Here is a 14,621-nt window from a genome sequence, read left to right as displayed (position 1 = left end):
TCCTTTGAAGACAGGCTGAGAGAGTTGGGCTGGTTCAGCTTGGAGAAGAGAAGTCTCTGGGGAGACTTTATTGCGGCCTTTCAATATATAAAGGGGGCCTACAGAAAAGATGGAAAGAGACTTGTTACCAGGGCCTGTAGTGACAGGACAAGGGGTAACAGTTTTCAGCTGAAAGAAGGTAGATTTAGGCTGGACATACGGAAGAAATTTTTTACGGTAAGGGTGGTGAGACATTGGGACAGGTTTCCTAAAGTTGTGGATGCTCCCTCCCTGGAAGTATTCAAGGCCAGACTGGATGGGGCTTTGGGCAACCTGGTGTAGTGCAAGATGTCCCTGCCCATGGCAGGGGAATTGGACTAGATGATCTTTGAAGGTCCCTTCCAACCCAAACCACTGGATCATTCCATGATGGGCTACCTCAGCTGAAATGTACCAAGTTTCTGAAACAAATTACAGAGTATTCAGTCACCTTGGTGGTTGTTCATGTCTTCCATTACAGTGATACCTGTAAACGTCTGTATGCAAGCAATCTTTATTGAAAGGTGTGGGATACAGGGAGCAAGGGATGCTCTGAAGGATTTGTTTTAAGGCAAAGGGTCAGCCACCTTTTAAACATGAGGAATGGTAGTCTTCAAAGCATAAGGCATGTCTACCAGCAGACAGTATTCAAGCATCATTTTACAAAGGCAGGGTTACAAATAACAGTCCAGTCCAGCTGAATAGCTATATCATGTGTAGGAGTAAGAAACCCCTTTGCAATTCTAAAGTCAGGCTGCGCTGAGAGATGGTGCCTCTCATGGAGGTGACAGATGCTGCGGCTCCCCCTGATTGTAGAACACAGGAGGAACTGGGAGCCTTGGCTTTGTCCAGGGACAAGCCGCTAGCATTACTGGCAGTTCACTGACAAATCAGAAGACAAGCTACTGATTTTTAATTTGTCTGGGGCAGCAGCAAACGTTGTGTCATCTCTGCTGTTATGCCGTTGTGAGACTTGCTGCATTATCTTTGTCACGTGTGACATGCAAACTCCTGCTCTGAAAGAGTGGTTTCTCCATTTGGGGCTCAGAGGTATTGCAGGGCTTCAGAGTCCACAAATTTTTAGTGGACAACTCGCCATATAACCTGTAATGGCAAAGAGGAGTCTTAACCATGTTTGATTTTCAGTTAGGTGCAGGATTATGCAAAGATATTACAGAGACAGGAGTGTCCAGTCTCCCTTCTTTTCATGTCTGAGGCACGTGATTATCACAAGTCACCCTTTGGCAACAAATAATACTGTGGTAGGTTTTATTAGATGTTCCTACTTTCATCACTAGCTGATCTCTCTGTCTTAGGTGATAACCCTATTTATCATTGAGGGTAATATCCACTCATGAGCAGCGAGGAATATTTGTTTATTTAGTTATTGGTACTATTCATTTTTTGTACAGAGCACGTTCATCAAGGAGGAAGTTGCAGATGGACAGTTCAGAAAAAAAAAATGCTGTATTGCATGGCTAATTGGAAATCTAGCATCAGGTCTTCTAGTGGAATGATAACTGCAAAAAAATAATCAGATCAGACTTTTTTCCCCAAACCCAATAGAGTTTTGACTCAAACTGCTTGAGTTATTATGATGTTTCTGTGATAGTGAATGTTCTAGCAGTGGTTTTGGTGCCTTATGATAATCAAAGTGTGTGTTTGTCCTTATGTCTTCAAAATACAAAAGATAAGCAAATGATACCTGAGTTGCCAATATCTGGTCCTTTTGTTCTTTTAAAAGTATTGGCTTCATCTTAGTGGATATGTGGATTTAAGTTTAAAATAGCAGACCTTGGAAGCCACACTGTTTGAATGACTCACTGAACAAGTTTTCATAGTGGTGTTTTTTTTTTTTTTTTCCCCCCTTTTAAATTTGGCTATTGTTCAGCATACTTCATCTTGGTAGCACTGTAAATATTAGTCAGACATCAGACATGCTGACATGTGAACTAGGTTCTGGAAAACTTTGTAGATGCTGAACAAGCCAAGCTGGTTTTTTCAGTTCTTTTTCTGGTTCTGTATTTTGGATCTTGGTTACACGTTTTACAAACCTCTATTCTTCAATCTGAGAAAGAAGAGTTCTGATGTTAAAAAATGCAGTGGAGTAACTGAAGTTGACTTCCAGCATTCTAATGATACACAACTGTAAATGGGGTGGAAAAAATTTAAACATTTTTTGAATGGACATCTTGCTAACAGATCCCAGCAGGCACATTGGTGTAGCTTCTGGTTCTTGGGAGGAGAAAAGATGCATAGTATCTGGGCATTAAATACCTGCAACAACTTAGGGTGATGCTCTATGTGATGTAGAGAAGTCTTTGGCCAACTAAAAATGGGATGGGTGAAACAGAGTAGCAGTCAAGACAGTTATTTTAACTGTTTTTTTCTGATTTATTACAAACATAACTCACTCCATAAATATTTAATTTTCTGATTGCAGCTGAGTGTAATATAGTAGTAAATATTTGTTTTCCGAAATAAAATGGAAGCCGGTATGTTTTTGTCTAAGTGATGGCATTTGTTCTGACTCTGAGTGAGTGTGTGTCTGCAGCCCTTCTGCAGTAACTCCCAGAGTTTGTTCCTGTGCAGGTGCATACTCCCAGATCTTTTCAGCTGCAGAGGTACTCTGTCTTACCTGTCTGGGTCTCCCACATTAAGACCAGCAGCTGATGATTCTTGTGCTACCCTTTCTGCATTAATTTTTTTCTTCTTGGTATAGGGGCTTCTCTGGGTATGCAAGGCCATTTTTCCTTTGCACCTCTTTTTTTCAGTCACACCTGTTGTCTACGCATTCTTACAGTTAAGTATTCTTTATTCCAGTGAGACGGTCTTGGAAGAAGTGCTCAGTTTGTTTCCTTCTAGTTTGGAGCACATTGAAATAGATATTCTTGGAGTTTATACAGTCTGTGTCCTTTATTGACTTTGGACTCCAGCTCAGTTGGATGTTGGTAATACCATGAATGAGCTGCTCTATGTAATTCCATGGGAGAAACATGTGAACTGTTGTTTTGGGTTTGCATGGCAAGGTTTTGCTAGCGGGGAGCACTACAGGAGTGGCTTCTGTGAGAAGCTGCCGGAAGCTTCTCCCATGTCTGACAGAGCCAATGCCAGCTGGCTCCAAGACGGACCCACCGGTGGGCCAAGGCTGAGCCCATCAGTGACGGTGGTAGTGCCTCTGCGATAACATAGTTAAGAACGAAAAAAACCCCCCAAACCTAGCAGCAGCTTTTACAGCCAGAGAGAGAGGAGTGAGAAGATGTGAGAAACTTTGCAGACACCAAGGTCAGTGAAGAAGGAGGGGCAGGAGGTGCTCCAGGTGCCAGAGCAGAGATTCCGGAGAAGACCATGGAGAAGACCATGGTGAGGCAGGCTGTCCCCCTGCAGCCCATGGAGGAAGGATGATGGTGGAGCAGAGATTCCACCTGCAGCCCATGGAGGACCCCATGCTGGAGCAGGTGGAGACACCTGAAGGAGGCTGTGACCCTGTGGGAAGCCTGTGCTGGAACAAGCTCCTGACAGGACCTGTGGCCCCATGGAGAGAGGAGCCCATGCTGGAACAGGTTTGCTGGCAGGACTTGTGACCCTGTGGGGGACCCATGCTGGAGCAGTCTGTTCCTGAAGGTCTGTACCCCGTGGAAGAGACCCATGTTGGAGCAGCTTATGAAGAACTTGCAGCCCATGGGAAGGACTCATGTTGGTGAAGTTGGTGGAGGACTGTCTGGTGTGGGAGGGACCCCATGCTGGAGCAGGGGAAGAGTGTGAGGAGTCCTCCCCCTGAGGAGGAAGGAGCGTCAGAGACAACATGTGATGAACTGACCACAACCCCCATTCCCCGTCCCCCTGTGCCGCTGGGGGGCAGGAGGGAGAGAAATGGGGAGTGAAGTTGAGCCTGGGAAGAAGGGAGGGCTTGGGGGAAGGTGTTTTAAGATTTGATTTTATTTCTCATTGCTTTACTCTGTTTTCTGGGTAATAAATTGGATTAATTTTTTTTGAAGTTGAGTCTGTTTTGCCAGTGACAGTAATTAGTGAACAATCTCTTCCTGTCCTTATCTCAACCCACGAGCCTTTCGTTATATTTTCTCTCCCCTGTCCAGTTGAGAAGGGGGAGCAACAGTGGCTTTGGTGGGCACCTGGCCTCCAGCCGGGGTCAACCCACCACAACTGTTGAGTTGTATCCCTAGGGTATTTATCCACTAGTCCTTCCAGCTTCATCAGTGATGTCTATGCTGCCATAACCCTGATGAAGCAATAGCACAGTGGGAGGAAGGGGGCAGAAGAACAGCTGTCAAGCAATGCTGTTCAGCTTGAGCTCTCGGTGGCATTGGTCTGATTCCTATCTTTCTACTGCTTTGCTCCAGGTGTTGTGAGTGTATGGTTAGATTTACACTGTTTACAACTGATTGGTTCTACAAAATCCATCGTGGACATTCACCATAAACCTTCAGTCACTGTGCTAAAACTTCACAGACTCAGTATTGACTACCTTGAATGAAAGGAAAAGTCCTTACATTACAACAAGGCGCTTGCACAAAAGATCAGGCTGTTGATTTAAAGGACCTCTGCTTCTGAGACCTTTCCATTTTCCTTTAGGTCCATCTCCAGACCCTGAGCCTATATAGGACAGGGAAGTTCTGCCCACAGAGCATGTGGTGCTTTTGAGATGGCTGCCTGCAGTACAGGAATTCCAGAAAGAGCATCAAACAGAGACTGATGTACTTTTGCTGCCTGCATTGTCTTGAACTCATGCCAAAAGATGACCTAGCTAATGAAACCGATTAATATTGTTTCAAAACCAGCACTTGCAGTTTATTATAAACCAGGACACTTCTACTTCTTTGGGTCCTTCCCTTCAGCTACTCTGTAGACCTAAAGATAGTCAAGAAGTCTTGACTGCAATGGCAGGTTATCTTAGAGGAGAGGGAACATCTGGATTTTTTACCTAGATATCTGACTGATGAATGGACTATCAAGAGTGTATTGTCTTTAAACTCTGGGGTCCAAAGACCAGCTGTGTAGAGGTTCTCAAAGGATACATGATAGCCTGCAGTTTCATCTTGTTTATTTAGATAATGGATACTTTTTTACTAAAATGCAATGCTTGTTTGGAAGGCTTGCAAGACAAGATCTTTAGTCACCAGTAGAACTTGGGCAGCTACATGTCAGAGCTCAGATTGCAAGTAAAACTTGTCAGGCCATCTCATGCCACATACGGATCTGCCGTTCAGGGATGATGAGTAACATTATCAGGAAGGTGATGCAACAGCCTCTCTTCTGCATCAGAAAGCACTTGATTATTGGCTATGGTTCCGTAGGCTCTAGATCTGTCATTAGGCTACCTGTCTACAGGGTTGAATACAACCAGTCAGATGGTTTCCTGGAGATCTAGTCAAATGAGGTTGATAATCTGATGTAGACAGATCTAACCTTGATCTCTTCAGCTCATGACACAGCCTGCTACTTTCCTTCTAGGGACAGCCTGAGTCCTAGGCTGTCTCCTGATTTCTTGGAGTTCAGGTAATCTTGCTTCTAAACAAATATCCTGTTTAATTTCATCCTCCAAAGAATACTTGTTTTTCACTGCCGAGATATTTCACTTTCATGAATTTCCTGGGACAAGTTGTTCAGAGTCTCCAGATCTCTGCTTCTGCAGAAGCTGTTGATGTGTAAGGTGTTCTGTGTAGTTCGGATGCCATGTAACGTTCATATTGTCACAATGATGGGAGGTTCTTAGAAGGAGCAAGAAAGAGCCTACTAGATGTACTCATCTGGCCAACTAGGTATGGTTAGTTGTCTTCCTGGTTGTTACGGTTTAACAGCAAGTAAGCACTCAGTGGGATGCGGGAGAGAATCAGAAAAGTGTGAATACTCATGGGTTGAGATAAAGACGGTTTAATAGGTAAAGCAAAAGCCGTGCTCTTCTGGAGCTAACTTTGTAAGTCTCTGTGCTGCTTGTCTTGGACTACCTGCATGAACTGGAGCAATTCAGATTATCCATTAGCTCCATTAAATTTTATTTAGGAGCAGGTCTTGCTTATCTTTCCAGGTAAAATTTTGTGATATTTTTCGGTTCTGCTGCAGCCAACGTCATAAGTTGTGTAAGGAAGATAGTATCTCCAGGATGACAAGTGGGCTTTGTTTTTTGACATTTGCAGGTCTGAGCCTCACTCCCTAAGATTTTTCCTCTCCATTGTTGAGAGGTCCAAGCATAGTTACCTCTGCGCAAGTGCTGTTGAACTGAGTAACAGATTTTGTGAGCTTACACTATAAAACTGCTGAGGTAGAGTTGTCCGAGGAATCTGAGCGAGTCCGTTAGAGCTCAAGTTCTGTTGGTGGCCGTGTTTAAAAAAACAGGCCTATCTTTGACATCAGTGGGCCCTAACTAACTATGGGGCCCTTCACCAAGCTCTGTGCTGTTGGGAAATTGTCAGGAAACCATGCTCTGCCATGCTCTCAGCATGGCGTTCCTGTCAGTGTGAAAGTCTGTAATTTGCTTCAGGGTAATGGTGTTTTGTGGGGAGTGCTGGGGGGAGTCTCCTAGAGTTAAAAGTGAGCATATCAATTATCATGCAAAACTCTGGTTACTGGTAAGTAGCTTCTAATTGTGTACTTTTCAGTGTGTGTGGTGTGTCTGGACACATCTTAAAACCGTATTGGAAAATGTCTTATTTTGCAGACAAATAGGCAGGTTGAAGGAGGTGCCTCTCTTGCTTAAAGAACAGGTTAACACTGAGGTGTAATCCATAGCTGAGATGCACATTGCTATCGAAAGAGGAGTGGAAAGGTGCCTTTTAAAATATCTCTTCTTTCTCTGTCTTAACCTAGTGCTTTGTTGGGTAAAATACTAAAGTATAGTAGAGAGTTTGACGCCAACTTTAAATTTTTCTGGGGGCTGTTGGCTCTCAGAGGTTGCTATTTGCTGGGGATCAAGGTAAGTCCTATCTATGCCACTATGTCAGCTTTAATTGCCAGCAGGGGAGCTTTCACCAGCAATCCTCTCAAAGGTGGTACATTTTAGTACCAGTAATTTGCTATAATGAAATTGCAGCAGATCCTGCTTTTCAGTAAAGTTCCAGTAGGTCCAGCCTTTGAATAGGAATATATATTTTTTTTTAAACATACAACAGAACATATTTCAGAACATGTCTGCTCTTAAAAACTCTAGCAAAACTTTGAGATGTCACATTAACTTTTCATAATCTGTTAAGTACGCGTAACTGAAATTAAACGTGAATTGGTGGGGTGGTTTTCCTTCATGTGATTGTGTTTCTGTATAAAACAAAAAGAATCCTGAATTGTCTTCTGTTTCTTCATTGGTAAACAGATTTTTAATAGATTCAGGTTCCTGTTCTGTGATCTGACATCAGGGAATGGCTCTTTAAGCACTAATAAATGTTCTTTTGTTTATTTGTGTTTGCTAGAGAGAGAGAAAGCAGAAAGGCTATATCCAGTTGAATTAGAGGGTAGAACAGCTAAGTAAAAACCTTAACCCGTCATCGTAAGGGAGGGTAGTCTCTGCATTTTCCTTTGCAAGTAGGTACCTGTAAAACGGATCCATTCTTTGAACCCGTTTGCTTTTCAAAACCTGTTGTATGCACTGGTGACATCGTAACCAGATTGTCTTAATGACTTCTCAGTTGATGGACCCCTCTGTTGGTCTCTTGCTAATGTTTGAATTTAGCAGATTTTAGCCAGTATTCATCTTCCCCCTCGCCCCCTTCGGTGGAAAATAAAGCTTGTTTCACTGCGATTTCACTGCAATTTGGATGCTCTGCTGTGTATTTGGCCTTGTGTCACTACTGGGAAGTAGGCTTAGAGCTGTCCGTTGTGTTGGGTGAAGCCTCTTTCTTTCAGGTGATGCTGATCTGGGAACTTTGTAAGAAATTAAAACTCATTTGTAATTTGTGTGGCAGCATCCTGAGTTAGGTTTGGCCATGCAGATTTTAATTAGGTGGGAGAGGGCTTTGATTCTCTTTTTTCCCATTATTACTACTTGATGTGTCTCAGGAAAATGATGTTTGCTTCTCGTCACATATATTAGTACAAGAGGTTTCAGCTGTTTCAAGCCTTTAAGTTACTGATTTGGTGGGGGAGAGGCACTGTTTGTTGGTTTTGGGTTTTTTGTTTTCTTTCTCCTCAGTATTGAGGGTGAATCCCTTGTGGTAAATCTAAAATTACTGAGAACAGGCTACATTTTCTTTGCTGTGTTTTGTGAGTTCTCTTAGAAGTAGTTTGTGCCCTTTCCAGTTTATGGCACTGAGGGTCAAAAGTGTTCCAAAGTTTGGTAGCTGTCATATCTGGTTTGTTCATTATGGTAAGACTTGCCTCAGTCTGTTTTTATTTTTGACATCTTTAAAATAGCATCACTAGCAAAGAGTCAGTGATGTCTGATGGGACAATATTGAGCTTCTGTTGAAAAGTTCTTATTATACTCTTCTGAGTAAAGTTTCCCAAGTAGTATACAAAATTATGTTACTTTCATGTAAAAAAAGAGCTCAAATACACATCAAATAGCTTATGTGCGTGTAATTTAATAGATGTGTGTGTATATAAGATTTATTTAGTTATCTTTTACAATATGATAACGAGCCAGTTTGCCTTTAGAACGTAAAAGCAGATAAAATCATTAAACACTGCAGTGCTTAGCAAAACAATTTATTAAGACAATGAACCATTTAAATGCTTGTAGCCTCCCTGTAGTAAGTGACAGGATGTTTCATCAAATATCTTTTTCATATTTACCATACACTGGTTAGTGAAAACTTGGAAAAAGTGCAGGAAACGAAGCAGGGAGCAAAGAGGCAAGTAAATCTGTTTCTCAGAAAATGATGGTGTTCTGTTTCAGGTCACCATATAGAAGGAGGCCTTAGAACAAACCTCTTTCGTTCACTAGCTTTGAATAGTGCATATTAAAATACATAATTTAATTTTCAATTCAAAAGAATTTTAATACATGTGGTTATCTCTTTTAGCCAATACATCTTAAGGTTGCTTTTATAAACATTTTAAGATGCTAATTATGTTCCTTTCTTTTCCTGTTTATGTCCAACAATTAGCACAACAATGAAGATGAGTTGAAATAAATAGAAAATTTGAAATAGTTTTGGCCAGTTTTAACGTGGTATTTGAAAAAAGGCTTTTGTGTGTACATACACAGATGCATGAAGAAAGTGATGTAATTGCTTACGTATTTGTCTAATACATATTTCTGATTAGTAAAGAAAGTTTTTACACTAAATTTGGTAGTAAATCTGTGTACTTGAAAGCCAGTATGTTTTATAGTTGCCAACCTATGAAAAAAGAAACATTTCTTCAGGAAGACAGTAAAAGTACAAATGCAGTACAGCATTAATAACTTTCAAATACAGTTCCCAAACTAAAACTAGCAGTTTCAAATGGCAGTGATTTTAAATCAGTCTGTTCTGGATGGCATAAATTGAATTAACCAAATGTTGAAGTTCTTCAGGGTTTAACGCAGTTGTTGCTGTCTTGTCATGCTGTTGTGCATCAAAATAGAAATCAACTGCGTGTCTTGACCTCTCGCTTTGCACTTCCCCACCTGATTTCTCTTCCCAAAATAGCAATAATAAGGTGAAATAATCTCTCTGGGGAAAGTTGAAGACTCTAGGCCATATTATATTGCAGAGTGATGGAGAAGCAGCTATGTACGCTAACAACTAAAACCCGACTGCCTTTTTTTTTTTTTTTTTTTTTTTTCTTTTTTCTTCTGGCTCTGAAGCTAGCTGGCACTGAATGGAAGTCTCTGACCTTCCAAACCAGAACGAACACGTCCCATCTGCCTGCTGGGTTCCAGGTCTGTGCTGGGACCTGAAACATTTTTGGGAGCAGCCGGGAGGAGTGCTAGGTGGCCTGGTCAGTGCTGCTCTCTAGTGGGGAAACGGTGGAGTCCTTTAGCACTGCTTTCATTAGGAGCGTGGGCTTGGCCTCAGTGGCCATGGGCATGATAACTGGCTGAGAGGGAAGCCTGGAGGGGAAGGAATGCTGCTGCTGCCTAAAGTCACTGTCTGCTGTGTCTCTTGGTCACCCTTTCAGATGTCAATCGATATAGCTGCAGAATAATTTATCTCCACCACAAAAAAGGTTGAATTAATTTCTTTGAACACCTTGTAAAATAGTAAGGCAGTTGCTATCTCCGGGGCAGGTTATGCGGAGGAGATTTGGAGGAATTTGTTACCTTAGACCTTCTTACGCTCCAAACTAGTAGTTCAGTTTGTCTGTAGTGAGAGAATAAAGAAAAAAAAAAAGCTGGAATACTACACATGCTTTTCAGTGCAGAATCCATGAGAAACAGATAAGTGTTTTAACAGGTACAAAAGTTTGTTACAAACTAATTGTGTTAGCTGGAAAATGTAAAAAAAAAGAAAAAAAAATACTGAATGTCCAAGTTTTTAGGACAGAGATATAGCCAGTCCAATAAAAATAAATTTCATCTGATCCAATCAATAAAAAACTGCATAGGAGGTTCTAATTCAGTTGAATTTATAGAGGTGCTCTTAATATTACTACACTTCCATAAGAGAAATTGACATTTCTTTAACTGTTTGAAAAATTAATTATTTTGGCATTCAATTATATGCAAACCTGCCTCTTACATTATTGGTGGAAGAATTTAATCTTTTAAATCTTTTGCTAAGTTTATTGTAGTGAAATTTCACAAACTTTTTCCAAGGTATTGCATATTTAGGTAAAAAAGTGATACCAGAATTACTGAAATACATTTTTATTATCGCTAGTGTGATTTAACAGCTGGAAACAAAGGGAGCGGCACCATGAGGCTGTGCAGTGCTGTGAAGGCTAGTGGTTATCTTGAACCACAATTGTTAAAACTTTGTTTTAAGATGTAAACAAGTTTATTTTGACAATTGAAATAATTTGGATTCTGGATGGAAAGATGAATTAAGGGGAGGAAGAAACAGGTACTTACTTTTTTCTTACTAGAGGGTGAAAATAATATGAGAAATTACTTTTTCATACTTTGCATATGAAATATGTATATGTGAGTACTTGGAGAGCTAGGAGTGGCAGGGCTAGCTTAAATGTTGGATTAAGTGCACATTGGCCACTTTTTTTACTCTCAACTGGTGTAAGAAGGTTGACTTCCTAGGTACAGATCAAAATGTCTAAACCCCCCCCCCCCCCCAAAAAAAAAAAAACCCAAACCAAACCCCAAAGCAAAATGAAAACCAAGAGAAGGACACTGTCTTCATTTACTAAAAGTTTGAATATCATGAAGATATCGTGGAAGAGGAAAAAACCCAAATACTTAGTTTGGCAAGAAAAGATTGTGAAAGTAGAAAAGTAAGCTTTTCCCAATACTCCCCACTATTCCCAGAGTTGATCTGGTCTTGTTTAAAAGCCCCCAAAAAATGCGTTTGCATCTGAATTTTTCTGAGCCATGTATGTGTAGCTTTTGTACTGGCTTTGAGTGTATGTGGTCTCAAAGCAAAGGTGATCTACAGTTTTGCAGATTAAAAATAAAATTTGACAGAAGTATGTGAAATACGAGCTTGCGTTCATCTCTGCATGACTCAACACCCCACAATGTTATGTACAGCCTTTTTTGCTGTGCATTTTTGTAATATGATGCTTTCTTCCTTACAATCATGAAATAATTTACATGAACGCATAAGCACTAAGCACGAGATCCCTTTGCAAGCAGGATCCACTCTAATTGCTCTTCTTGCACCTGCCGAAAGCTGGCTCTGTTTGTGGGGCTGCGTGCATCCTGCTGACTAAGAGGGGTCAGGGTTATGTTCCTGGCTGGCCACCCGAGTGGCACTGGCTGCTTTGAGCTAGTTTCCTCTGAAGCGGACAGGCTGTAATTCATCTATTTGGTATTGTACTTGGCTGTGAGCATTGACTAGGTCTTGCGTGCTGCTTCTGGCACCTCAGGGAATGATTTTTTTTCTGTTTCTTTGGAGTGTTTGAAACAGCTTACATCGGTGGTACTCTTACAGCATGAAATCAAGGATCGTGTGTTGAATGGCATGCGGGTATATTCATTAAGAGTGGAAGGCCTGTTGAGAAGTTAACAGACTGGGAAGGGCAGAGGGAGTCACGCTTGGTGCAGTCTTACCCATACTGGCATTGGGAACAGTTTCTGGAGTGAAGTGTTCCCAAAACTGGGCCCAGGCTTTGTCTTCAGAAAAGGTGTTTGGGGTCGCGTAGGTGGCCGATCTCTTGTCCTCCGTGTGTAGCAGGTTAGGTGTATGTGGGAGGTATAAATGACCGGAAGGAACTGATATGCCATTATAGACATACCTACCTGGTAGACTGCTGTGCCTCATCAAATTGTTGCAAAGGTGGTCACTTAAAGCAGGTTGTGGAGCTCCCATGCCCTCAGGTCCTAGGGCTGCTGCTGCCTGCTCGGTGAGGATATATGACACAGCACCAGAAAATGTTTCTCATGATTTGAAGGGACCATGTGGTAAATGTGCAGTTCCGCAGTGATTTTTTTTTTTTCTCTCGGATTTGAAGGCATATGTTATTTAGAAATTATAATGAGCCTGTACAATGCATAAAATGCACGTGGACACCGTCTTATACCTGTGCAGTTCTGCAGTGCAGTTGTTAACAATGTGTTTTACCATTTGGTGATTTTCCTTTGTCTCGCTTAACAGCCTTGCATGACACTGGTATAGAAAAATACACATCTTTTCCCTAAGAAACAGCCAAGTATATAATTTAAGTAATGTCTTTTATATTGTGACTTACTTTAAATTGCATTTATTGTCAGATGAGTTCTTGTCTTACAAACTTGTCATAGCTCTCCTTGAACCTCATTTTGTAGTTAATTTCTTTGTGAAAATACAGAGTGCATACTAGGCTTCTGAAATCTTACAGTAATGTTTTCAGATATTACTCTAAAGGATGAACCATTTCCTCCAGCTTAAAATACTAAGCCAGCATTGCTTCAGCTTGCTTTGCAAGGCTTAACTATATCTGCAGTTATGTAAGTTTCAGTTATGTGATATTTCATGGGCATCTATTTAAACATACAACTATTATTTTTAGTTGAAATATAGACTATATAAAGACTTAAAAGATGTGGGATCAAGGTGGACAACCTTGGCAGCAATGGCCTTTGAACCAACAGCAGTGGATGCAGTCATTTCAGCACCAGCAAGATCCCAGTAAGTATATAGAAAGCTTTGTGGATTAATTTTTTTTTTTAAACCTGTTGCCATTTGAATTTTTGAATCTTTGAATCTTTGTTACAGAGCATGACTGGTAATTGCTTTTTTTTATAGCTGATCTCAAGATAATACACTTATGATGCTTTTCTGAACAACTAGAAAATACAGAAGACATACATCAATTCCAAATGTTTTGACATAGTTAATATTTAATATGCAAAATACAGGTAACCAACCCGAGTTATCCTGGACAAATTATCAACATTTTACCAGTCATACAGATCATCATTTAGATCTCATGGACTTTATAGAATCTGTATGCCTGTCAGTTCTTTAGCCAAGCTGAATCATTTCTTTGACAAAGTCTGCTTTTTAGTCAGTGCCTGTGTGGCAGAAGTACTAATGCAGATGTATACACAGAAAAACTGTAACTGAAAGATTAGTGTGATATTTGTTTTAGGTTCCCCACCAAAAAATCCCAAATTTTAAACAGTAGAACATAATATACCTTAAATTGAGAGTGGGGTGACAACAATCCAAAGTATCAAGGGAAATACAGAAATGGATAAAGGGAGTGGAGGTATATATTTAATACTCGGGCAGAGTGATCAGGCACACTGGTTTTACACTGCTTTCTGTCACTTCAATTTCTGTAACTCCACTGGAGAGATTTCCTGACTTGATGAGCAGAAGACATACCAGTCTCCTCATCTGAGAGTGCAGTTTATTTAGTTACTGATAGGAATGGTAGAAGAAAAAAAGAGGGGAGAGAACTGTAACGTAAAATACCATTCCAGAAATCAGGGGTTACACAAAGAGTATACATTGCAAAATGTAGTTTTCTAGCTATGTATCTTTCTTGCACTTGAATCTTCATGAATTCAGAATTTAAGGTTATATGTATTTCTTTTCGATGTCAAAATCAGTTCACTTATGAAAAAACTGTATTACTACCACCCATTCAGTGCTAATGTGAACCTAAAATAATCTGTCTTATGGCATTTTGAACATATGCAGAGAAACTACTTCAGCAAGTATATACAGTGACATTTGCTTTCAGTTTATTTTACTGTACACTGTAAATAATTTTTAATGGTGCTCATGGTACTTGCTGAAGATAAACGTCCATTTCTCTTGAGCAATGAGACATGTAATTGAGAAACAGTGTTAAACTTCAGACATGTGAATACTAACCTTTTAAATTTCCTCTGCTTATTGTAGGCCAGATTGACTGGGCTGCATTAGCTCAAGCATGGATTGCTCAGCGAGAAGCCTCAGGGCAACAGAGTGTAGTGGAACAACAAGGAATGATGCCAAACGGACAGGATATTTCAGGAATAGAGTCTGGTCCAAACAACCATAATAATTTTCAGGGGGATCCCAACTTCAACAGAATGTGGCAGCCAGGTTTGTTTTCCTTCCCATTCTTTTCTTCTTTTCATGTAA

General features: G+C 40.6%; 1 protein-coding gene across 2 annotated transcripts in view; it reads left to right on the top strand.

Annotated features, from left to right (window-relative positions):
• The window catches only part of PNISR (PNN interacting serine and arginine rich protein), a 31,161-nt gene that overhangs the window by 1,194 nt on the left and 15,346 nt on the right, over positions 1–14,621 (top strand). For both annotated transcript variants that reach the window (XM_054821686.1, XM_054821685.1), the window contains exons 2-3: positions 13,054–13,172; positions 14,397–14,582. In XM_054821686.1, the coding sequence (XP_054677661.1) occupies positions 13,085–13,172; positions 14,397–14,582 (274 nt within the window). In that variant the 5' untranslated portion in view covers positions 13,054–13,084. The remainder of the gene's footprint in view (positions 1–13,053; positions 13,173–14,396; positions 14,583–14,621) is intronic.

The sequence above is a fragment of the Grus americana genome, chromosome 3 (assembly GCF_028858705.1).
Source record: "Grus americana isolate bGruAme1 chromosome 3, bGruAme1.mat, whole genome shotgun sequence".
Lineage (NCBI taxonomy): Eukaryota > Metazoa > Chordata > Aves > Gruiformes > Gruidae > Grus > Grus americana.
Note: the sequence above shows the minus strand (reverse complement) of the source record. Positions and strands in the feature narration are given on the sequence as shown.